General features: G+C 40.1%; 1 protein-coding gene across 1 annotated transcript in view; it reads right to left on the minus strand.

Moving 5' to 3' along the window:
- Window positions 1-26437, minus strand: part of CFAP54 (cilia and flagella associated protein 54) — a gene marked incomplete at both ends in the record, with an annotated part of 316371 nt that overhangs the window by 144875 nt on the left and 145059 nt on the right. The window contains 5 exon segments of the mRNA XM_080704815.1: window positions 947-1141; window positions 3186-3338; window positions 17117-17225; window positions 21628-21763; window positions 21865-22088. Of these exon segments, the coding sequence (XP_080560941.1) occupies window positions 947-1141; window positions 3186-3338; window positions 17117-17225; window positions 21628-21763; window positions 21865-22088 (817 nt within the window).

Raw genomic sequence — 26437 nt, forward strand, 5'->3', positions numbered from 1 at the left:
CGGGCTACACTCCCAGACCTATTTTATTTTTGGAAACAGGGTCTCTTAAGCCAGTGCGGCTGGCTTCGAACCTGCGCGATCCTCCTGTCTCCACCTTCCCAAGCGCGGGGATTACAAGTGTGCGCCACCACGCCCGGCCTTTATTTCTTCTTCTTTATTTTGAGACAGGGTCTCACTGAGTTGGATAGGGCCTCATTAAGTAGCTGAAACCGTCCTCGAACCGTGATCCTCCTGTCTCAGCTTCCTAAATGCTGAGATTACAAGCGTGTGCCACCATGCCTGGCTGCGTGGTGTTTTGTAGATAAAGAGTAGAAATCCAAAATTGATCTCCAATGAAGAGAAACCTCCCCGATAGTGAGGAATATGTGAGTAATCTGTTTATAACTTTCTGAGTCTAGTATCTAGCTTCATTTTATACATAAGAAATGATTTTTTTCATGATTTCTAAATGCCCTAAATTTCCCACAAATGCAGTAATTGTGATACTTTGTTTTGTTTCCAAGTGTTCCAAGAATGATTTGCCATTCTCGAAAAGCATGTCCCCTCACTTAACAATGCCAATAACTCACTTCAGTCGCCAACGCAACACACCTGTGTCTGTCCGCATCCGTACGTGATTCCAGAGACAGAAGCGTCTCACCCCTTCTTCATATCTTCTAATGTTTGCACAGTTACATACGAAGGTGCAGACTATTTTATTATAAAGTAATTTTGTCTAATTTAGCCTCTATATTTATGAGGCGGTGTAAAAGAAATAAGGACAGGGAGAAGGAGACTAATCAAGAATAGGAGCAGATGGAGCAGATGAAATATCAACACATTTATATTATATTGTTATATTTTGATATTATTTTTGTTGTTATCATTATATTTTAGGACCAGATGAAATCTCAACATGAACACAGAAGTTCCTAATGAACATGAATACATAATGCATTAGCCTTACCAATAGTTTGATGATAAGAAGAAATTACCAGTCCTAGTTGTGAGTAGGGAAGTTTGCTTTTTTCCACCGAGCTAAAAACTCTGAAGTGCTCCTGAGAAAGGTCAGGGGGTGTTGACATGTGCATCTCTTCTGTCCCCAGACAAAATTCCACCTTCCCAGCATTGAATTTTGCATTGTTGATGGATCCTTTATCTCCTAAATTTGTGGACACAAACTTTTTAAATGGGAAGCAAATGGAAGTGGGCGAGAAGGAAAAAGGCAGAAGAGACAGAAAAGGAAAGAAAGATTTTGGATCTAGCTGGAACTTAGTTGCCATTTGAGGGACACCATTTCCTTACATTTGGACTCAGGGTGACATCTGAACACCCCAGGTGGCTATGGATGGACTCTCCACCCTTGTTGTTTCATAAAGACCACTACAAAGTGAGAGTCAGTCCGAAAGCTTATGCTGAGATAATGCTGTGCTTCTCCTAGGCATTGGTGGAAGTTGAAGAGCTTGAGTTTCCCTTTTGTAAGTAGCCTCCAACTGTAAGATGTGAGTTTACCTCTAGGGCAAAGGCAACACAGATCTAGTTCTGGCCTAAGACCAAGAAAAAGTAGAAAAGAACCCATCTCTTAAGAAAATAAAAAATAAATATTCCACGGAAGTAGTAAAGAGCAGAGAAATAAGTTAATATGGAATTTGAAGCCTACAGCCCGAGGATGAGGAGTAAACTACCGTGAATATTTTGGTACCAGATGCGATTCAGATGATTAGTATAAATGTGATGATTAGTATAATGTGATTAGTATAAAACATTCTTAGGAAAGTATTTTCTTGTTTACTTCATGCCTTTACCTCTCATTAATGTATTAAGTAACTGAAAGAAGATAAACAGGATACTTAATGTAATGTGAGTCTGCAGACAATATAACTAAAATCTTTGGATGCTTACAGAAAATGCTTCTGGGGGAGGCCAACAACATAACAAGTAAATAAGAAGGTAAATACATAAAATGCTGTAAGTAGTTATAAAAAATAACTGCTCAAATTTCTTTTCTTGTTGTTGTTGTTGTTGTTAGTGGTGGTACTGGGGATTGAACCCAGAAGTATTCTACGTCTGAGCTACATCCCTGGCTCTAATTTTTATTTTGAAACAAGATTGCACTAAGTTACCGAGGGCCTTGATAAATTGCAGAGGCTGGTTTCAAACCTGTGATCTTTCTGTTTCAGCCTCCCAAGTACTAGGATTATAGACATGTGCCACCACACCCAGCTTAGTTAAATTTCTAAAGGATAAGTTCAGTAGAAATTAGCATCTTATTTATATGCTAATTACTTTATAATTATTTTAAGTTTACTAAAGCCTATTAAGTTTATTATTATTGATTTGGTAAACTTGAACAGCAAGGGGGAATAAATACTGAGTTTTGAAATTTTTAAGTAACCTAAATATAAGTAATGCAGTATTTTTTCCTCCACTTAAATTTGGGAGTATTCTTTGAGTTTACCACTTAGCCACTCAAAGCCTTGCATTGACTGAGGTCACAAATTAGTAGATGTTGAGTAAGAGAAAACATAAATGTAATATAGCCAACAAGCGTGTCTAGTTGTAAGCAAAAAGAAATCTCTAAGATCAAACTTTGTGATATTAGTAAGAAATTTCATTGATGCTTATCTTAAAACACATCCATTTCTTTGAGGTTGATAAAGGGGTATTTGGTAAAAGGCTCTAGTAAACTCAGTAAGACTCAGTGGTCTACTAAAGAAAGCAAAACAGAGCCGGGTGTGCTGCAGCACGCTTGTAATCCCAGCATTCGGAAGCGGAGGATTGGGGTTCAAGGACAGCCTCAGCGACTTAGTGAGGCCCTCTGAAACTTAGTGAGACCCTGTTTAAAATGAAAGAATTAAAAAAAAAACAAAGCAAAACAGGACCACAGCCCCACATGTACAAAGAAAGCTGTAAGAACACCAATGTATAGAACAAAATAAAATAAAATAACTTAATGTTTTCATGTCTAGTGTGCTCAAGGGAGCTTGTTAGCTTCACGTAAGAATAAAAAGCAGGGGAGTGCAGAAGTGCATTGGTTGGAATCAAGTGTAGGAGTCGGGTGAAAAGGTTCAGCAGATGAGAGGGAGATGGTGCCAGCCAGGGCGGGCACATCGATGGGGATGGGGCAACATGAGGCAGACTGTGGTCCATCCGTGGGACAGGAGCCGGGCATGAACAAAGATCAAAGGAATACAACACCCATTTACCTTGCGTCTGGGCAAGAAATAATGAAAGCAACTTTCTGCTGTGTCGGATTGATCTGTTATGGTATTTAGATTTTTCCAAGGTCTCTCTAAAGCACCTCAAAGTGTCCATCACATCCACAGGTACACAGAGAAGCTGTTTGGCCCGGTGGTATTCTGAAAGGGAAGAAAAGGGGAGCGCTGGGGATGAGATGTTGTGCCGAGCCAACAAGTAGCAAATGTGGCTCTAATTCAGAGAATTTCTTGGTCCCAATCTGAAGCTGCTAAATCCAAAGCGCCCACATCTGTAGCAGGTGTTTCAATGTTCAGATCAATTTTTTTTCCTTTTGGTATATTTGAAAGTTCTTTTTAAAAAAGAAACTTAGGAAAGTTCTGATTCTTATGAAATGCAAATAACTTCAGATCTTGCCAATTTTCCTTATGAAGCCTTCTACTTCTGCTTTTGCTGATCATAAAAAATGAAATAATCTACTCCTTTCCAGCAGCCTCTTCAAAGCCAAAGGTGCCTTGGGAAAAAGACCAAAGGAGGAAACAAAGAATCTGGCGACCAGCAACTGGTCTCTGCAGGGAAGGAAAAGACAGGTTCTTGAGACAGGAGGGTGTGGAGGAAAGGCGGATGGGGCTGTGAGTGAGCCAGGGTCACCAGCTGTCCTGGAAAGTGGCCACAAGAGGAGATGATGGGAGAGAGACACTGTGGGGGTCTCTGGAGAGTGAGTGATGGCCTTGGGGGTTAGGCTACAGGGTTGCCACATACACCCTGAAGCCAAAGAACAAGGAATCACTGGTCTCAGAATTGAAAGCAGAGGAATTTACTTCTTCAAAAAGCTGGAAGAAGCCGGGCGTGGTGGTGCACGCTTGTAATCCCCGCGCTTGGGAGGCAGAGACAGGAGGATCGCGCAGGTTCGAAGCCAGCCGCGCGCGCTGGCTTAGGAGACCCTGTTTCCAAATATAAAAAATGTAAAAATAGGTCTGGGAGTGTAGCCTGGAGGTAGAAGGGCTTCCAGGAACCCCAGTACCACCACCAAAAAAAAAAACAAAAAAAAAAAACTGAAAGAGCAGTATGCTCCCCTGCAAAATCTAGGGTCTGACAGAGTATCAACTTAATAGGTAAGAGAGCTGTAGAAGGTGAAGGGGCATGACCTTTGCCCTCAAGAAGTTCACAGTCTAGTTGAAGAACTGGGGCATTCTAACCCTGGAAAATGAAAGTCAGTTTTGTAGGACTGATGGGCTACTTGGTAAAGAGGAAAAGATAGAAAAGAGAAACCAACATAGGAGTAAAGAAGGAAGACTTTGTGAGAGAGAAGGTATGCCTGGCATATCTTAGAGGATACAGAAAAAATGAGGAGGAAGAAAAAGACAATGAGTTTCAGATAGATATAAATAGGCGTGGCTAGAGTTTATTGAGGACTTACACTATGTCAGGAAGTAAATAGTTTATTGACATAATTTACTCTGATTGATTGCATCCTTAAAACAAACAAAAGAGGCACATTTCATTATTAAGCTCAGTCTACAGATGAGAAAAACAAGGCAGAGAGTGGCCTGGCAGATCCACATCTTAATTAAGAATAAGCTAATTAAGGCGCCTCCCGGAGGACACAGAACTAGTAGAAATGGTGGTCAGTCTGGAAGCCCTCATGACTATGCTTGATCCTCCTCAATGGAGAGCTCTGTGTTCTGAATGAGCCTTGACACAAAGAGATGGGTATTTTAGGAAAAGTCAGACTTGCATAGCAACATCTGACCACCACAGGAAAAGGCTGGTGGCTGAGACACTGTTGGGCTACAACACAGATATTGTGTGATTTCACTGGGCAAGGATGACAGTGAGGGAAATGGAGGAGGTACACAGCAATCCAACACCTGGAGCAAAGGAATGGAGAATTGGCTTTGTAGTAAAGAAAAGAAAGCCACCCCCTTCCCCATCCTTTCAGGACCAACAACATGCTCCTCACCCCACTGAAGGAAAATACAAAAGGTTGAAGGAGTCCAAGATTTTGTGCAGTTCCCACCAGCACAACCCACCCCGATCCCCCAGCTCTTACACCCATCTGCACCTCTCGGGTGTCTCTCTAGCAATGCTCATCCCCCATTTCAGATCACTGGTTTTCCCTTCTGCCGAATTATCAAAAGCAAATCTTGCTATTATTTCTCCAATCTTTAAAAAACAAAAACAAAAATCTCTCTCTTGACTCTAGTTTCCCACTAGGCTAACATAATGTTTCTCTTCTCCACTTGACACAAAAACTCCCTCAACCAGCTTCTACACTCAATGGTCCCCAGCCTCTCTTGAACCCATGTAAGCCGGGTTTCTCCCCCTCTGGCTCCGAGGTTCTTCTCCAACCTCCCTGATCCTTCTTTCTTGGTGCTCTTTACAAGTTTATCCTCATCAACTTAACCTCTTAGCACTGGGGCCCAGGGCTCCGTTCTTAAGACTACCTTTCTTTCCTTTTTAATTTACATTCATCCCTTTAATGATCTAGTCTCATGGTTTTAGATATCATTCATGTGTTGGTAGTTTCCAAACTCTAGCTAGCCCCAACTCTGCTGATATCCAGACTCACCTATTCAGTGGTCTAATATATTTCCAATAGACAGACAGCTCAAACTTAAAGTGCCCTCAAATGATTTCCTAACCCCCCCCACTGACACACACACACACACACACACACATATCAAACATGCTCCTACCATACACTTTCCCCAGCTCATTAAAGGGTGACTCCAACTTTCCAGTTGATCAGGCCAAAAGCTAGAATCATCTTTGACTTCTCCTCTCATGCCCAAATCAAATCAAATCCTATAGAATCTTCCTTCAGAAAATAAGTAGTCCCAACACCTCTCACCAACTCTTCTCCCCATTCCACTCCCCAGTCTTGATACTAGTGCCTCAATTTAGTCTAGAACATTCTTTCCCTCCTCCTATGTCTTGCATCCTCAACTCCTCATTGCTTAAGTGCTAAATTCTCCGATTACTCTACGTAAAATTATAGTGCCCCTTCTTCCTGACCTCTCATCTCCAAAGCACTGGCTATCTTCTGACATGCAGTGTTTTACTGGTTTATTGGCTGCTTCCCTCCAGCAGACTGCAAATTCCATATATGGGGATCTGTGTTCATCTTGTCCACTGCTTTACCCCACCTACAACAGTACCCACTACGCAGTATGTACTCATAAATATTTGATAAATAAATGAATGACTATAGGCTTTCAAAGCTAAGTGGCTGGTGTAAACTTTATTAATACTCTCATCTGTACATTAATATCAACTGGTCCTCCTTCAGTCCCTGTCTCCTTCTAAGCCCTGTGTGGTTCCGTGGACTCCCAGACAAGGCCCACCTCCCGCTCCTCACGCCCTAGCCTACATGCAACACTGGAAGAGTAAAGATCCTGCTCTGCTTTTCTGGTTTTTTTTTTTTGCAAGAATTCACAAGATTGGATTTTTAATCTTTCCTTCCAGAGTGAGATTAGTGAAAAAAGATAGTGCAGGCTCTTATAACACTTTACCATAGACTGTGTGGTTTACCATCAACAGAAATGTGTTTCTTGCGTATATGTAGGCTGGCAGTCACAGCTCAAGGTGCCAGCGTGGCCAAGTTCTTGTGAGCACCCTCACTTCACTCCCCTTCTTGCACGTGGTTATGGTGTCCCTTTTACATGGCAGAAAGGGGCCTAGGGAGCTCTTGTTTGCCTTTATAAAAGGGCATTAGTCCCATCCATGAGCACCCCACCTTGGCGATCTAATCACCTCTAAAGGTCTGCACCTCCTAATATATCACAGTAGATTCAAATGTCAACATGGGAATTTTGAGGAGCCACAAATATTCGACCCACAGCAATGAGCAAAAGGCAAGGAAGCCTGGAGTCCCCCACATATACCAATAACATGAGACACTTTCTCCAGGCCTTAACTTTTTAAATATGCACCAAAACTGGAATATTATTGTTTACCTCACAGTGTCATCGTTTTAACCTCCACATGAAGTGTCTGGCAGAGTGCCTGCCATGGAATAAGCATTCACTAGATAAATGCTCATGTCGTGGCTGCTAGTTGTGTATTTTAAATACATTCGTGTGCCACAAACAACATTTTAGTCAATGGTGAACCACACATGGGATGGAGGTCCCACAGATGATATCAACCGGCTTAGTTTGTGGAAATACACTCTTTGATGGACACACAACAATGAAATTGCCTAAGCATGGATTTCTCAGCATTTCTTCCGTCACTAAGCAATGCAGGACTGCCTGTATTGAGCACTTACAAGTACCAGGCACAGAGGAAATACAAGTGAACAAAACACACAAAGTCCCTGCTCTCAGAAAGCTTACATTCTAAAATAAAGCCACAAAATGTTACTTAGAGAAAAAATAGTCTTAATAAAAATCATCCTGATGCTGATAATCTGCTAATAAATAACTCCTCCCTGTGTTTTTACCCAAACTGTATTTCACACCCCCCATTTCAAGCCTAGCATACCTTTCCCCTTGTAGTCTGATGAGGGTTCCGTCAATGATGTTGTGCTGTCTATATGAGATCAATGGCATAAAGCCATAAAAAAATATCATTAGCTTCAGAGCCCTTAACCTGGGAGCTCTGTGTCCCAAGGGAGCTTCTCTCTGAAAACTCCCATGGGCAGCTGGGCATGGTGGCACACGCTTGTAAGTACAGTACTTGGGAAACTGAGATAGAAGGACCCAGGTTCTTGGCCAGTCTCAGTTACTTAGGCCCTCTGCAGCTCAGTGAGACCTTGTTTCACAATAAAGAATAAAATTGGGCCGGGAATGTAGCTCAGAGGTAATATGCCCATGGGTTCAATCTTCAGTACTGGAAAAAAAAAAATTCCATGGGTAGATCTTTCAAGCAGCTATTCCAAAGGCATGTATATAGTACCTGAACAGTTTGAAATAGATAAGGGTGAGTAAAAAACACAGAAGAAGGAGAGAATCTTTTTTTTCCACTCTACCAATGTAAAGATGAGAGCTGAAGTGCTAATGACTCCTGAGGGTTAGGTTTTACTGAGAAAGAACCCAGGGAGTCATTTGAAATGTGAGGCTGCTTTCTATTTACTTGGTCACATCCATCTAAATGCCCAGAGGCACTAACAAAACACATCTGCCAAAGAGTTGAAAATTCCGACACACCTGAGGACTGAATAGCCCTGTCAGAGAACTGAAACCGCGGTGCGGTCAGAACTTATAAAAGAGACCCCAGACACGATGCAAAAACAGTCACAATAAAAGGCATAGCCAGGGTTATCTCCCCTACAGAGTTTAGAAAACAGGCAAGTTACTCATCCGTACAAGAATAATCTGTAAAGTGAGGTGTTCTCACTTCTCCAAATCCTACAGAGACAATACCAAATTACATATGCATTATTAAATAGTTGAATGGAGAATAGGATGTTGTTAAATAATGAGGATACCAAATGTTCCTAGGCGCTGGGGCGTCACAGGATCTGTTGTGAAGAATTAAATGCATCAAACATTACTGCCAAATGCTGTTAGGCAAAAAAAAAAAAAAAGAAAAGAAAGAAAGAAAGAAAATTTACGAAGTTCTAAAGCAGAAATGTAGCATGGGAATCGTGAGTATACTCAGCCTTTTAAAAGTACCACAAACACATCACGGTGACATACATAAGCCCCAACACACTTGTAAACATGTTAATGATCTGAGTTTAGTACCCTGAGAAAAATTCAGCATTCTAATAATTTGCCAAAGAAACTCAAAAACACTGGCCAAAAGGCAATCTCAGTTACAGAGATTCTAGAGTCTTATGAAGAGCCATGAGCTGGAAGCCAATTTTTAAATAGTTCAATGTAAAACACAATTAGCATGGAGGGTAATCTAAAAATTACCATACTATCACAGTAAGTCAGAATAAAGTGTCTGTCTCCTTTGACTACTGAAATATAGCAAATTATTTCCTGGATGCTATAAATTTAGAAAGGAGCCCTGGTAGCTTAGTGGGGCACACACAGGAGGACAGTTAGACAGATGGGGCTTACGTCACAGCCAGGTACTTACTAGCAATGTTGGGTTTCTCATCTGTAATATGAACATAACAAATTCTACCACCTAAGACTGTAAAAATTAAAGAATCTAAATGTAGTTCCAGCTCAATATTATGGCCATTACAATATTTCTAATTTTTGATCTCTCCAAATAATCCTGCTCTAGTCATAACTCACTATGGCTTATATTTCTCCAACAGTGGAGAATCAAATGCACCTACTTTTCCATCTGTCCCCCTGTCCCATCCTGCCTGACCAAATATACTCCAGCAAGAGGCAGGCAAGGTATTTTGCTGACATACTGCATCCACTGTCAGCAAACACAAGTCTGGAATTCTGCTACGTATGTTTCTCTTATCTCTTTGATGCTACTCATCATTTTCATAACAATCATTTGGGGCACATTTTTTTTCACATTTGATTTGTAGGAACTCTTTAATACAGGAGAACCAGGCGCGGCGGCGCACGCTTGTAATCCCCCCTTCTCGGGAGGCGGAGACAGGAGGATAGCTCAGGTTCAAAGCCAGCCTTGCTGGCTTAAGAGACCCTGTTTCCAAATAAAAATATAAAATTAGGTCTGGGAGTGTAGCCCAGAGGTAGAAGGGTTTCCAGGAACCCCAGTACCAGCAAAAAAAAAAAAAAAAAAAAAACACCAGGAGAGATAATATTATGTTTGAGTAAGGATCCTAAAACAAGGGCACCCCTGAAGTTTCACATATATCAAGACAAAAAGAACACAGCCCACATCACATTCTGTGATGACAGAGGACCGATCCCAAGAAAGCGGTGCCCCCACACACTGCTGAGTGAATATGAGGTCATAACGTGATTGGTCACTGGCAGTAACACCTACAAAGTTATGATCACCAACTGCACTCAACTGGACCATCTACCAACACTGGGAAACCCTTCTCCCTCCCTTCTGTTCTCAGTGGCCAGTCTGCTCTTTCACATTCCTTCTGAAACCTCCCACCCTGGAAACTGTGGTTATACTCTCAGTCCCTGACTTCATTAGTAAACCCTCCTGTGCCCAATGAAAATGCCTTCAATCTCTGCTCTTATGGCATACAAACCTGTCTGCATCAGGTTCACTACTCTTTCCTTCCTTTCTGCCATAACAGGAGTGTCCCACCTTTCTGCCCACATCCTAGCCCTCACCTTTTTTTCTCCTTAAGGTGCTTGCTCTATCAAAAGTCTTCTAAGTTCTCCCTCTCTACTGGATCTTTCTATTTAATATCATGTGCTCCTTTTCTTCCATTAACAAGACACACAAACATGAGTAGCAGTGCACACGTGCAATCCTAATACTTGGGAGGCTGAGACAAGACAGTGGCAGGTTGGAGGCCAGCCTCAGCAACTCAGCTAGATCCTTAACACTTGAGCCAGACCTTATTTCAAAAACTAAAATAGGGATGAGGTGGAGCTTGCATGATGTAGAATGCCCTTAGTTCAACCAAAAAAAATCAATAACACACACACACACACACACACACACACACACACACACACACACACACAGTGCCCGAGTCCCCTGAACTCTGTATTTCCTTCTAGTTTCTACCTCCCTCCCTCTGTTTCTCTCTCTCCCTCCTTCTCCTCCTTATCTTCCTCCTCCTCTTCTTCTTCCTTGTCCTCTTTCTCTTCTTTTTCCTCTTCCTCTTCTTTTTCCTCTTCCTTCTCCTCTTCTTCCTCTTCCTCCTCCTCTTCCTTCTTTTCTTCCTCCTTTCCTCCCTCCCTCTCTGTTTCTCTTTTCTTTTCTCCTCCTCCTTCTCCTTCCCTCCTTTCCTTCCTCCTCCCTCCCTTTCTTTCTGCTGCTGAGTTCCCTGGACAGCAACTCCCTACCCAATGAATCTCTGCTGGTACAACCTACCCCTGCTGCAGCCGCCACACAAATACTCCCACTCTCTGCTCCATCGTTTCAGAAGTCACAAAGTCATTCATTCAACAGATACTGAGTCCCTGCTCTGCATCACACACCAACAAAGTCATTAGGATTCCATCAGTGACTAAAATAATGATTCCCTGCCCTCAAAGAGCTTACATGTTACCAGGGTTTGGAAAAGACTAATAATGAATAAATACAACAAAGAAATTCGAAATTGCAAAGCATGAAAAGTACTCTAGGAAATTTTAATAAGTTTGAAGCAAGCCGGGCGTGGTGGCACACGCTTGTAATACCCGCACTTGGGAGGCGGAGACAGGAGGATGGCGCTGGTTCAGAGCCAGCCTCACTGGCTTAAAAGACCCTGTTTCCAAATAAAAATATAAAAACGGGTCTGGGACTGTAGCCCGGACGTAGAAGGGCTTCCAGGAACCCCAGTACTACCAAAAAAAAAAGTTTGAAGCAGGGTAAAGAGAATTGGAGAGGAAGTGAACAGGGTGTGATTTTAAACCGAATGGTCAAGGTGAACCCTGTTGAAAAGATGAGATGGACACAGGGACTCAAAGGAAGGGAGGGGCTTATGGTCAAACACCTAGGTGGTGGGAAGAACATTTCAGAAAAGGGAGTGAGCAGGAGCAAGGTGGGGCTGTCATGACTGAAAGGCCAGTGACAATGAGCCCCATTCCCCTGACACAGTAAACGGCCAGTCTGATTCTAACACAGCCTTGCTGCCTGCCCACGCCTCACGGCTCTGCCCGCGTGGCCTTGCTCACACGGCTCTCATCTGTTTCGCATCCCACCTTCTGGGCTATGGTCCCACGCTCTCACATCCTTCTGTGATTACGAATAATAATGCTTAACAATAAGCTTGTTCACTCTCACAACAGTCACTAGTGTGCTGCACGTACTCAGCGCCTCTTTAAGTACAGAGTGGGAGCATGCTCCCCTGCCCCTCAGAAGTCGGACGCGGCCATGCGACCTTGGGCAATGAAATGTCAGCAGATGTGGCGCAGATCACATTCTAGCAGCAGCTTAAAGGGCCGCTGCATGATTTCCTACGTCTTCTTCTTCTTGCCTGAGGAATGGAAACAATAACCTGTCTCATGAGGAGTCTGTAAGCTAATAATCATGCAGCATCTCTGAGAGTGCCTGATGTGCAACGCTTAATTGTAATTTTTTACTGGGTTTTATAATCATTAAGAGAATCCATGTGAGGCGCTTGGCATAAAATATACAGTACTACACATATAGCCGGGCAAGGCTGTGCCCAGAACCATTCACGCCAGCTCTCAGTAGAGCTCCTCAGAGGGTAGCACTGGAGCTCTGTTTACTAACTTGAAAACCATCATGGAGGCTGTGTCAAGGTAAACATCCATCATTTTGAGCAGCATCCCAGTTCTTAACCTCACTGAATACAGCAGCATGAGAAAAAATGGCTTTTCCCTGTGGTAAGGCTATGAGACTTGGGCGTTGTTATTTACTGCTCTATAGCTCCAGCTGGTTTTGACTGACACAGATTCCTAAATGTTAGCATGACTCATGTCTACACTCCATATAACCCTCCCTGTGTGAGCTCATCAAAGCCTCTGACTTCCACTGCCAAGAACATATCAATGACTTAAATACAGATCTCTAATGCAGCTCTCTCCTGAGGGCTTCATTAGAATACCCAACTGTAAAAACAGGGTGGCGCACGCTTGTAATCCCCACGCTTGGGAGGCGGAGACAGGAGGATCGCACAGGTTCGAAGCCAGCCGCGCTGGCTTAAGAGACCCTGTTTCCAAATAAAAAAGTATAAAAATAGGTCTGGGAACATGGCCCAGAGGTAGAAGGGATTCTAGGAACCCCAGTACCACCAAAAAAAAAAAAAAGAAGAAGAAGAAGAAAGAATACCCAACTGTAGGCTAGATAGTTCTGCTGAGATATCATCCAGGTAAACCCAGGAAATCCGAGGTAGCCTATTCTCTAACCTGTCTGCAGTTGGTTTCAGTATCCCTGTATGATAAAGGCACCATCATCCCTTGAGCCAGAGGCCAAGACAACTTGAACTCCTCCCTTGCTTGTCCATGCTCCACACCCAGTCCATGCAGAACACAAACCTGTGGCCTTCCTGTTTCCCTTCATCTCTTTCTTCCCACCTCTCTTCTACCTGCCCAATTCCAGTTCTTCATCATAAATACATCAATGCATAAGTTAGTACTAGCCAGTCTCCTTGGGCTCTTTTCAGTCACTTTCCCATGTTGCTGCCAACGGCCCTTTCAAGAATGTGAATTTGAATGTTTTGCTTTCCTTCTATAAATCCTTTTTACTAACCCACCTCAACTCTCCAAATAAAGCCCGATCTCTTTATCCTACTCTCAAGCCACTTCATCATCTAATTCTTGCCAATATTTCTAACTGCTGCCTTTTGCAATCTCTCAAAAGCAGTTTTATTATTGTTTATAGCAGCAGAAGGAATAACAGTATGAAAATTCTTATCACTTATACTGTAATCTTTTATTTATTGGTCTATGTTTTAATGGACTAAAAACTCCTAGGTAACAAATCTTCAGTGTCATTCATCTTTGTGTTCTCAGTATCTAGTACGGCACTTAACACATAGTAGATATTCAGTAAATGTCTGCTGAATGGTTGATAGCTAGCTAACTCAGCAGATGAATGAATGAAAAAATAAACGAGTGAATGAATACACATGTACATACATAATATAGATAAATAAAAAGAATCCTGAGGGAGGAAGACAATGGCAACTGTGGGACACCACACATCTCAGTTGCTGTAACAAACAAAAATCAACTACTGAGAAAAACAAACTACAGGAAAAACAAAGTAGTGAAGATACACACAAACTAAAAAACAAAACAAAAAAAGGAATCATGGCAGAAGAAAATCCTAGTCAGAACATGAGATCAATAGCAAACAGCCCAAGAGTACAACTGGCCTGGTGTGACAGCCAGCACCGTCTCTGGTTGCTGGCCTGAACTAGAACTGCCGGCTCTACAGCCCCAAGAAATTCCAGCAAGTAAACCAAGGAGTTGAAGTGGTAGCGGTGGCAGAGCTCCAACATCTTAAGCGACCAGCACCACACTTCAGGGACAGGGAAAAAGATCCAAAAACAAGAAGCCATACCCTCAGTGATGCCCTGTGCCCTCCAGAGACTTGGGCCCACAGGACAATAAGGTAACTGCTGCCCAACACAGCCACAGGAACCCTGGTGGACTAAGATCTGGCAGCCCCCTTCTAGGTGGTCAGGTTAAAATATAGAGAGGAAAGGACCATAGTGCCCAGGGTGCAATACCAGCACAGGGTCACACGGGGTTACTCAGAAATTAAACTGGATACCTTCTGCTGGTGCAAGTAGCAAGCCACATGGCCCAGGGCCAGAAGGTGCAGAGCACAGGGTGAGAGAGCAAAGATCGCAGGACTGGAGAGTACAGAGCCCAGAGCTGCAAAGGGCAGAGCCCAGGGCCAGAAAATGCAGAACCTGCACTTCCAGGGAACTCATTTACAGTGATACCTGCCGCCTTGACACCTGAACATAAAGCAGTCAGAGGCAAGAGAGGAGCGCCAAGACACACATAACAAGGGTCCAAAAGCTGACAGTAGGTTACAGACCAAATGAGAGATAATGGAACATGCTCCAGAATCTACTACAGTGAATACACATTATATGGACCCTATATGTGTAAACTGGCTTTTTTTCCCTTTTCACTGTCACCAATTTTTTTTTGTTTTTTTGTCTTTGTTTATTCTTATTACTGTGAGTTATTGGTGCTTGTTTTGCTATTTTATGCATGTTTGTTTGCTCCCTCCCTCATTCTTTTTACAAGCTTCCTCCCTGTATCCGATCTACTCTCTTCTTCCAAAACATTTTTCCCTTACTGTATCTCCTTGTTTTATATTGAAGCTATTTCATATCTCCATGCCTAAATACTCTATACTAAAAGAATCCTACTATATCACTATCTCTCATATCAACCAGACATTACCTTATTATACTTAAATTTACCCAACTTAATCATACCCTCTACTTTGCCCTACTTCTGTACCCGTCACCCCAGCTCTTCCCCCCTCACCTAACCCTCACTATTGAAAACAATACTATTTATGCATGCATGAATCTGCTGTCTCTAAATCCCTACAGCCAAGATTGCATCAAACAGGTGATCTATAGGAAAGGACAACAAGACAATAAAGATAAACGAAACACAGCCAATAGAAGGAAACATTCAACAGAATGCACATCAAGGTTTAAAAAATGCATAGGTCACAAACTATTCTGCCTACACCACTGAGTTTTTTTTTTGTTGTTGTTGTTGTTGTTTTTTGTTTGTTTGTTTTTGGTGGTACTGGGGTTCCTGGAAACCCTTCTACCTCCAGGATACACTCCCAGACCTATTTTATATTTTTATTTGGAAACAGGGTTTCTTAAGCCAGTGAGGTTAGCTTCGAACCAGCACAATCCTCCTGTCTCCTCCTCCCAAGCATGGGGATTACAAGCGTGCACCACCACACTCAGCTACCACTGAGCTGTCTATAAGTGCAGTGGCACACAGAACACCTGACCTTAACACCTGAAACCCATCAATGCCACCATAATAGTAAACAGAAAGTACCCCAGAACAACTCAGTTTTTGATGATCTACAGTTAGAACAACATTGGAGTGATAGTAGACATATTCTTTATGGTTAATATCAAACAGTGAGAAATAGCTGGAACTATCTCTCCCAATAGTGATCTGGATCAGCACCTATCAATAATGACTCATACACAAAGAGAAATAAGATGCCAAGACAAGAGAAACAAAAACTCAAGGATTCTGAAAATATGAGAATGAGTAATAAGGGAAATCACAAACAATGACCTACACAAAATTCAAGAAGGAGAATTCTGAATCTGATCTTCAATATAATGAAAGGCCTCACAGTAAGTGTACAGGAAATGAAAGAGAAAATTGAGATGTTAAGAAAGAATCAAAAAGAAGGCTGGAATGAAATGAAAGCTTCAATAAATGAAATGAAGACAACAATAGAAATAAATTCTGGAATATTAAATGAAATGGAAAACAGAATATCAAGACAGCTCATTCAAAACCAAAAGCACAGTCAACAGTATACAGAAGATACTACAACAACAGGACCTGAACACCCAACAACTATGGGACAATTTGGAAAAGCTACATTCAAATATGCGTATATGTGTGAATTTAACATTGTTAACCTGGATGCTCAGTATTGAGAGGGAGGAAAAAAGGGAAACGGGTGGGGGAAGGGCTATGTGGATATATGCCACTGTCAACATGATTCACATTATGATGTGAGACAATAGTGTACAAATAAAAAAAAGTGAAATACTCAAAAAAGAAAGTAAAAAATAAATTAGTAAAGTAATGCAATCTATAAAAAATCCTGACAATTTAAACATTATATTTTCTTTCTAAGCCACACACAAGGACATTGGAACAGCAGGCATTATTAGCAGGCATTATTTACATTTTTGTCTTACTCTATTGTCTCTTTCCCACAAGTCGGACTTGCCAAAAACATTATGAAGGGATTATCAGCTAAAAGCAAACAAATCACGACTTTCATAAATCTCCTCTGCTCTAGTTAAAGAGCAGCAACTTAACAGATTTAATCCAATACAACAATCAATGTTGATTATGGAAAAGAAGTTATGAAAACCAAGACAAAACAAAGAAAATAGAGGTCAAATATCAAGAGTTCCCAAGTGAGACAAAAATAGGGGAAATGTATAAAATAATCTTATTCTATGTCTTTTTCCCCATAAGTTCTCCTTTCCTTTTGCTTTTCTTCTTTTTTAACTTAACACACTTAAATGTTTTTAAAAACATGCCTTTAATCCCCCTTCAGTGACTTTTATAGCAACATAATATGGTAAATATTAAACTTTTCTAATAAACTGGCAAAAACTATTTTTAAAACATCTTAATTATGAAAGATTTGGCATGAAAAACAACACAATGGCAAACCCTGACTTAAAGAAAGTAAAGATTCAAACTAAATTGATTCTAACCTGAATAGATAATTGCTTTTAGGAAGTCCGTAGACTCTTCTGAACTTATTTGGTCTTTGGTTGAAGAAATAATCTTGAGCTGCTTTCCAATGAAATTTCGGCAGGTTATCTTTAAGAAGAAAGATGAAAACAAGTTTATTTAGGTATTTATAGTAGAAAATTTGGCTTACTTCCAGTGTTTATCTCATTTTTCATGTGTCAAAATAAAGAAATATAAAATAATGCTACAAACAAAAGTTGACAGAATAACATTCAATAATGAGAACTTTTAGGGGGGAAAATGTGGCTACATAATTTTTCTTATTTCTTTTGTTTAGCACAGCTGTAAAAGCATTAGGTAAATTATGTAAAACAATTAGAATATGATGTTCTAAAATGCTATAAATTCACTGGTCTAAATATATCTTTCATTATGTTAAGTTGAAATATTTTAAAATATCAACTGTTTTTTCAATGGCAGATTTTTCCAACTACTCATAATTAATGTAATTTTAACCTCCCAGATAAAGTTTTTCAAAACCAATTTTTTCTTTTTCTTTTTCTTTTTCTTTTTTTTTTAGGGAGTGGTACTGGGGTTCCTGGAAACCCTCCTACCTCCGGGCTACACTCCCAGACCCATTTTCATATTTTTAATTGGAAACAGGGTCTCCTAAGCCAGCAAGGCTGGCTTCGAACCAGCGCAGTCCTCCTGTCTCCACCTCCCAAGTGCAGGGATTACAAGCGTGCGCCACCATGCCTGGCAAAACCAATTTTTTCTGCAGTATTTTTACAACTTATTTTCTAACAGATATTTGAGTCCTCAAATATCTAAAAACTGGCAACTTTTAGACAGAAGGAAATTCCTTTAATGAGCCTGAGATCCTCTTCTCTTCTCTCCATTTCTCAATCCCCATTTCTTGATCTAACCTATCACTCAAAATGCAGCCCTCCATGAACACCAGACTAATGTAGATGCTTCTCCTTTATTGTCCCTTGTGGGTACTTCCCTAATGAAACACAAACACAGTTCAATAACATGCTAGTTCCTTCCAACGATCTGCTAAGGAAGAACCTGGTCCTCCCTGACTTTCCAGTTCCATTAAACCAGCCTTGATTGAACACCTATTATATGCCAAACACTGTTCCAAACTGAAGGGATGATATAGCAGAGAACAACAACAACAAATACCAATTCTTAAAGAACTTATTCTAGTGAAAAAAGAGAGATAATAAAGAGTGAAGTATATTATATATACAGCATATTAAAAAGTTATAGGTACTATTGAGAGAAATGAAGAAAAGAGGCATATAATTTTTAATAGGGTGGTTTAAAAAAAGCTTCACACAAAAGGGAATATTTAGCAAAGACTGATAAAAGGTGAGGGGAAAATCAATGTGGCCACCAGGGAAAGGAGTATTCCTGGTAAGGGCAATGGCAAATAGAAGGAACAGTATAAGCTAAAACTCACAAAGGAATGATCAGAGAGGAGCTACTAGTGATCACAGAGGGATGAGCGAGGTAGAACAAGGTACAGTAAGGCCATGATAAAGACATTCACTAAAGGATCTGGGCCTGGTGTTACACACCTGTAATCCCAGCACTTGGGAGGCTGAGACAGGAGAATCTCAGGTTTATGGCCAGCCTCAGCAACTTAGCAAGGCCCTTAGCAATGGAGTGAGACTCTGTTTTAAAACAAAAAGTAAAAAACAGGTTTGGGGGTGTAGTTCAGAAGCTGAGTTCCCTGGATTCACACACACACACACACACACACACACACACACACACACACACACACACGATATTCACTTATTCTGAATCAAATGGGAAGCCACCGTAGAAATTGAAGCAGAATGGGGCGGGAACTGGGTAAGGGCTAATTGGGTGATGTGCGCATGTATGCCTTCACCATCTTGTACCTCATTAAGATGGATGACTACAATACACCAATAAAAAAAATTTAAAAACAAAGAAATTTAAGCAGATTTTTGGAGTAGTCTGATAGGTGTCTGAAGTGTTTGTTTGCCTACTGTACTAAGGACAGACTGTAAGCTAGTGGTGGGAATGCAGGGTAGTAGCAAGGAGTGGTCCAATGCTGGCTGTATTTTGAGGGTAGAAGGCTTGGAAGCCAGTTTGAAGTGGGGTATGACACCAAGGGAAGAATTAGGAATGTCTCCAAAACATCTGGCCTGAGCAGCTAGGATAGCTGTCTTCAGTGTAGGAAGACTTGAAAAGAACAGTTTTGTTTGAATGTGCTAAATGTAAAAAACGTATTAAATGTCTAAGAGATGCTGTTGATTAGGAAGTGTGGTAGTTCTATATCAATAAACTGGTTAGGCTAACCTGAGGAGGAAAGCATCTTTTGTAGCATTTCCACACTTCATCCCAGTTCTCCAAACACTAACCTTAGTCCTGCAACAAAGGGATTTTGCAGATGCCAAAGTCCCTAAGTAATTGGCTGTAAGCTAGGGAGATCATCCTTGGTAGGCCTGACCTTATCAGAAGGGTCCTGGACATGCCAGCTGTCATTCAGGACTCCAAACACCAACCGGCTGCCAGGACTAAGTTGTTTTCTCCTCACAGACTGACTGTGGATAAGAGCTTCTGTCTCAGCCTGGGAGGCTCCTCTGCCTCATGATTCTGACAGCCCATCCTAGAAACTGTGAACCTGCTTAGATAGACCCCACAATCATATTAACCAATTCCTTATAATAAACCCAGAGAGAGGGAGAGGGAGAGGGAGAGGGAGGGAAGGAGAGTTATCTTACCAATTCTGCTTCTCTGATTGAACCCTGACTGATGGAGGCACTGAGATCACCACAAAATTCAGGAGGAAGATCTAGAATGCTTATGGAATTTTGGTTGTCATCACCATAAAACTGTATTTGATTTGCCCCCAGAATTAACTTCCTGAGGGAGAATGTATGGCTAGAGACAATGGAAGGTCTAAGAACAGAGGCTTGGGCTCTGTTAAGACATTGAAGAAAAGAGGAAGACATAACAAAGAAGATTCAGAGAGGGCAACCCTCTTTTGTCTCTGCCCCTTGTCTGCTCATCTCAGCTACCAGGCCTTCTTTCTGTGCCATCTTTCTGTCCCTTCCCTGGGGTAGGAATGTTCTTCTTCCAGATCATTGTATGGCTGGCTCCTTCTCATTAAATGCCACTGTTTAAAGAGGTCTGGTTGGTTGTCCCTGCTAAGGTCCCACCTCCTACCCCAACTGGGCTTCATCTCTCTGACCTATTTTATTTTCTTCAGAGAACTTCTGATGATCACAAATCTGTCTGCTTATGTGTTTAACCAGCACTATCTCTACCTCTCTGATACTAAGCTGCATAAAGCAGGAATTCTGACTGTATACTACCACATAGAGTAAGCAGGAGTCAAGGCTCCACATAAGGAACCTGCAAGAGAAGCAGAAGAGAGAGGTCTCACTGGTGACTGGTACCACACGCCATAGACCGGACAACAAGGACTGGATTCTGGCCCTCAGAGATGCCAGGGGGCTTTGGGCGAGACACTAACTGCACAACTATACCCAGTGGTTGTGGAGGTGGTCAACACATGCCAGGTAGATAAGTGAGACAACTGACGTATGTCTTTCCTCCATCTGATTCAAACTGTACTGATTTTTATGAACCCTGGGTACTTTTGCCTTCACGAGCTCATTCCTCAATTTAAAAATTATTTAAAATTACATTTCTTGCCAGGCATGGTGGCGCATGCTTGTAATCCCCGCACTTGGGAGGCGGAGACAGGAGGATCATGCAGGTTCGAAGCCAGCCGCGCGCGCTGGCTTAGGAGACCCTGTTTCCAAATAAAAATATGAAAATAGGTCTGGGAGTGTAGCCTGGAGGTAGAAGGGCTTCCAGGAACCCCAGTACCACCAAAACAAAATTACATTTCTTGATTATATTGGTATAAGCACAAAATACTAATAATAAAGTTTAAAACATTATCTGTGTGTGTGTGTGTGTGTGTTGTGTGTGTGTGTGTGTGTGTGTGTTAGTAGGGATTGAATATGGGGCAGAGGTTTCTGCCACTGAGTTACAGCCCTGTACTTTTTAAAATTTTTTTCATTTTGAAGCAGGGTTTCTCTGAGTGGCCCAGTCTAGCATCAACCCTGAGATCTTCCTGTCTCAGCCTCCCAAGTAATGAGATTATAGGCATGCACCACCATGCCACTCAAAATTAAAATCTCCCTTTATTTTAATGTTACTTTTTTCTTATTGTTTTTTTTAAATTCAAACATACAGTAGGTCCCTAATAGTATAATCGGTTCTAGACACTATGCCCATGGGGCCTTATGGGTAAGTCAGCCCTCACCTAAATAAAACTGTCTTATGGACAAAAACTTTATTGCTATTTTCCCTGTATATGAAAAATATTACACCTAGCAGGCTCTCAATAAAGTTTGTTGATCTGAATAATAATAAATTCCAAAGTAAAAATAATACGTATATGATGCCTAAGTCTTTGTCTTTTATGTGGGTACTAATAAGAAAGCACAACTGTGAACCACAGAGCTGAACTTACCTTCTCTCCGTGTTCAGCCTCATACTTTGCGCAAGGTTGCTGGGTAATATCTGGACCATTAAACTTCTGTATTCTCAGAAGAAGCTGGCGCTGTGCATACACCAAGAGTGGTGTTACTTGTTCTGTGTACCTCTCGCTGCACAGGGTAAAGAATACATTACAAAGCAAATATTAGTAAAGACTTGTTTTTCCAATAGCATCTGTTGTTTTTTCATTGCCCCCTGCAGCAGGACTCACTGTGAGATTATGTTGAATTGGATGGCAAGTGATACAAGGCTTTCCCATTTTTCCACTTGATATAAAACTTCCAGAGATTTCAATACAAAGTCATGAATCCATTTCAAATCAACCACATTTACATCATCCAAAGGATGTTCAAAAGAAAGGCTGGAACCACCATTATCATGTTTAATATTCCCATAACAGCTTGGAACACTGAACTCCCCTTTGTCATCAATGGGCTGCAAATAAAAAACGTGAAAATAATTGTGTAATTTCAGATTTTATTACTTTTTTCAGAAAAAATGAATGTGATAATATAACATGAAAAAAACTGAAAGGGGATTTTAATTTTTTTATTGTGAAAATAAAGCTTGGTAGTTTGGATCATTGGTGTTACCAAACAGGATTTTCTATGCTGATGAAAATGTGCCCTATTTTTGCTATTCAAGATAGTTCAACACAGCCACTAAACACTTGCAGGTACTGAAATTTTGAAATGTGGTTAGTACAGCTGAATTTTAAATTTTACCTGATTTTAAATATTTCTAGCTTATATTTAAGTAGTTGCACATGGCTGGTGTTTACATATTAGCACAGATTGAGATCGATACTTCTTAGTCTATAGTTGCTATTCATTTAAGTAAGAATATTAAACCAATATGGTAAAGCTTTTAGTAAAAACTATTTTAGTATATGCAAATATTAAAGTTCCTTAATATATTTATTACATTCGTTAATTTGCAGAATATTATGTCCAATTTTTTTATTGCAAAGGTCAAACTTATGAAGAGGAAAGTCTTCTAGAAGGGCTTCTTTTTGTAAAAATTAAGTAATTACTATTTTAACTACAATACTGTGTTTGTTTCCCATGAGTCCCTGATGCATGTGTGTGTTCTTCTGGAAATACCTGAGGCAAAGAAAACACAGCTTCTTAGATCCATCTAAAGACCAAGCAAAAACCCAAAACACTAGAGGAAAAGTCCAGCCTCTTCTATCCCATCAATAGCAATAAAATGAACACATGCATAGAAGAGAGAAGGTCTTCACCAAAGTAGAGTATAAGCAAGATTCATAATCCTTGAAGCTACCAGACCTTGGAAGTCACCTGGCAATGAAATGCAATCTGCATACCTGAGGTCAGGCCATGTAGGTATAAATAACTGACGGAGCACTTGTCACTTGTGTCTGTTTGCCTCTTCAGTATAGCCTAGTCCTTGGGATGTGCTCAATAAAAGGGAGTTGGCATTTTATCATTTATGGTAAATTTTATCATTTATGGGCTCAATTCCTCCTCCACTGACTCTTAAGACCTCCAATAGCACAGATCTGCTTGGGGTGGGTATGGGAGCTATCTCTATTTCCTTGACTTCAGGTTTCCAAGTGGAGGCACTGCTGGCTCTTGCTGACTGTAAAAGAACTTAAACCTGTCCCCCTCAACCCTTCCTGGTTGACTGTGCTGTCAGATTCTGCCTGACTAAAGAATCACATGACTACATTTCCTGCTTTGGGCTCTACTCTCAAAGAAGAGGGGTTGCTGTTGTCAGTCAGTCATACCAGTGCTTATGTAGTAAATTTATTTCTGGGATGAAGTATAAGAAAGCCCTTAGCAGCTATGGTATCTTCCAAGACAGAGTTCATCCCAAACAAATCTGGCATTTTATACCCAGCTGTCTTATTTAGCACCCATCTCTACATTGATCTGGGCATGTAGTTCAGAGGTACAATGCCTCTGGGTTCAATTGCTAGTACCACAAAAGAAAAAAGAAAAAAGAAAGAAGAAAAGCAGAAAATGATAAGATGAGAAATCAGTTAGATAGATATAAAACACAACAGAAAGGACTCCAGAGAAAATCAAGAAGGTGAAAAATCTTTAATAACTTTTAAAAGGTTTATAAACTAGAATATTCTTAGGAATACTTATAAAGAATATAAATAAGAAAAGCACAAATTAGTGATTTGCACAAATTAGTGAAAGAGAAATATGACTACAGATCCTATGAATATTAAGAGAAAAATAAGGGAGAATTTTTTTCCTTCTATATTGTAGTAATCTGTTTACAATTTAATTCCATAGTAGTTAAAGAATATAAACTCTAATGTTTTAGTCTCTTAAGTTTTATTAAGACAGCCCAACAACTGGGACTTTGCACTACAGATTTTCCCATTATAGATCATTTACTACCTTGCTATGAAGCATTAATTAATGTTATCTCTATGACTGAAATACATAAAATAATTTGAAATCTAAAACATCCTTGAAGTATTGAGTGATTTGAGAGGATACGCTAATGTGAATGTCAGAGCTCCATAATAAAGTAGAAAAGCTATATAAATAATCATGTTACTTGGAACATGCAGGAGAGATACTCATGAGCAGGGAGCCTTTTTCCCCAGGATTGACCCTGGAACTGTGTGAGGAGCTGCTGGGTTCTATGGAAACGTGGACAGTGCCCTACAGTTGACTCTCAACTGAGTCACAAAGGATTTCTTGGTGTATGGATAGTAATTCCACGGTAAACAAAAACATCCTATTTGAAAGAATGTCCCTCTGATGAAAACTAAGTGATAAAGAATTGAACAGTAGAGGCGCTCCAATAAGACTAGGCACCATGACATACCTAGCAATCGCCATAGTGAGTTGAGATTATTGCCAAATAAAAATCAAAAAAATAATGTTTCCCTTTGAATTTCCTGGAATTAAGACCGATTTTACATAGCTTTTGAAATACTGAATAAAATCTATAAAATTATCTTAGCAAATAAGTTTTTATTAGATACATATATATTTATGATTAATATACTTTTCTAATTATTGAGCCTCTTCTTATTAGGAAATAGCCCTCTTTATTTCTCATACTACTCCTTGATATTAAAGCTATTTTACCTAATGCTAATATAATCTCACTAGCATTTTTAACACATATAAAAAATTATATATATTTATGGGATACGATATGATGCTTGAATATATAGATGCATAGTAAAACATTCAAATCAGGGTAAACATATTTCTCTCCTCAAACAATTTTTTGTGGTGAAAACATTAAAACTCCTTTCTTTTAGCTTTTGTAAAATATATACTATATTACTATTATCTATAATCACCATACCATGCAGTACAACTTCAGAAATTATTGCTCTTAACTCTAACCACCCATTGATTAATTTTACCCCATCTCTTTCTTTCCCTTCCTTTCCTCAGCATCTGGTAACTATCATTCTATTTTCAATTTCTATGAGATCTACTTGGTAGATTATATATATATATAAATGAGAATATGTGGATTTTTTGTCTTGCTGTGTCTGACTTACTTCACTGAATATAATATCTACCAGTTCTAATCATGTTGTCACAGATGACAAGCTTTCATCATTTAATGGCTGAACACTATTCTATTGTCTTATATCTACCACATTTCCTTTTGTTTCAATTTCTTGTCTATTGTCAATGATGCTGCAGTAAACTTGAGTGTAGGTAGCTCTTTGGTTTACTTATTTTTTATCTTGATATATACCTAGTAATAAAATTGTTGGATCACATGATTAATTTTCAGGAAATCCAAACTATTTTCATAGTGACAATCAACAATGAGTAAGAGTTTCCCTTTCTCCATACCCTCACCAGAACTTGTTATTTTTTTGTCTTTTTTATAATAACCATTCTAACTGGACTGAAGTGGTATGTTTTTCATTTCCATTATGATTGCTAATATTGAGCACTTTTTATAAATCTTTTGGCCGTTTCACATATCTTTTGAGTTTGAGAAGTGACTACTTAGGTCTATTGCCCTTTTTTTTTTTTTTTTTTTAGGTACCAGGGATGGAACCTAGGACATTCTACTTCTGAACTACACCCACAATCTGATTTTTTATTCTCTATTTTGAAACAGTAAGTTTCAGAGGGCCTCACTAAGTAGCTAAGGCTCTCCTAAACAGAGATCCTTCTGTCTCAGCCTCCCAAGTACTGAGATTACAAGTGTGCGCCACCACGCCTGGCGTGTATTGCCCATTTTAAATCAGAAATTTTTTTACTAGTAAGTTGAGTTCCATGCATATTCTGGATACGAACTCCAAATCAGACATATAATTTGAAAGTATTTTCTCACACTTTGTAGGTTGTCTCTTAATTCTGCTAATTGTTTTCTTTGCTGTGCAACAACTTTTTCATTTAATATAATGCCATTTTTCTACTTTTGCTTCTATTTCCTGCAATTTGAGGGTTTTTTTTTAAAATTCTGCCTACTCCAAAGGCAAAAAGTTTCCCTTGTTTTTTATTTATTCTACCTTTATATGTTTGATGTTTTCACAGTATATCACTCTCCATATTTTTGTTTTCAATCTATTTTTTGATATTCAGAGTGCTCCTCCTATGGACTGCATACATGAATTTCTTTTTATGCAGCTGATCTCTGCTTTTTACTGAGGTGCTTAGCCAACTTATATTTAAAATAGTTATTAGTTTTAATACTTTCTATTTGTCCCATGTATTTTTCATCCCCCGGCTCCTTTTTTCTGCCTTCTTTTAAGTGAATTAACTATTACGTAGCCTTTCCTTTTACTTCATTGACTTTTTAGCTATATCTTTTTT

This window comes from Muscardinus avellanarius (assembly GCF_963383645.1).
Source record: "Muscardinus avellanarius genome assembly, chromosome: 11".
Taxonomy (NCBI): Eukaryota; Metazoa; Chordata; class Mammalia; order Rodentia; family Gliridae; genus Muscardinus; species Muscardinus avellanarius.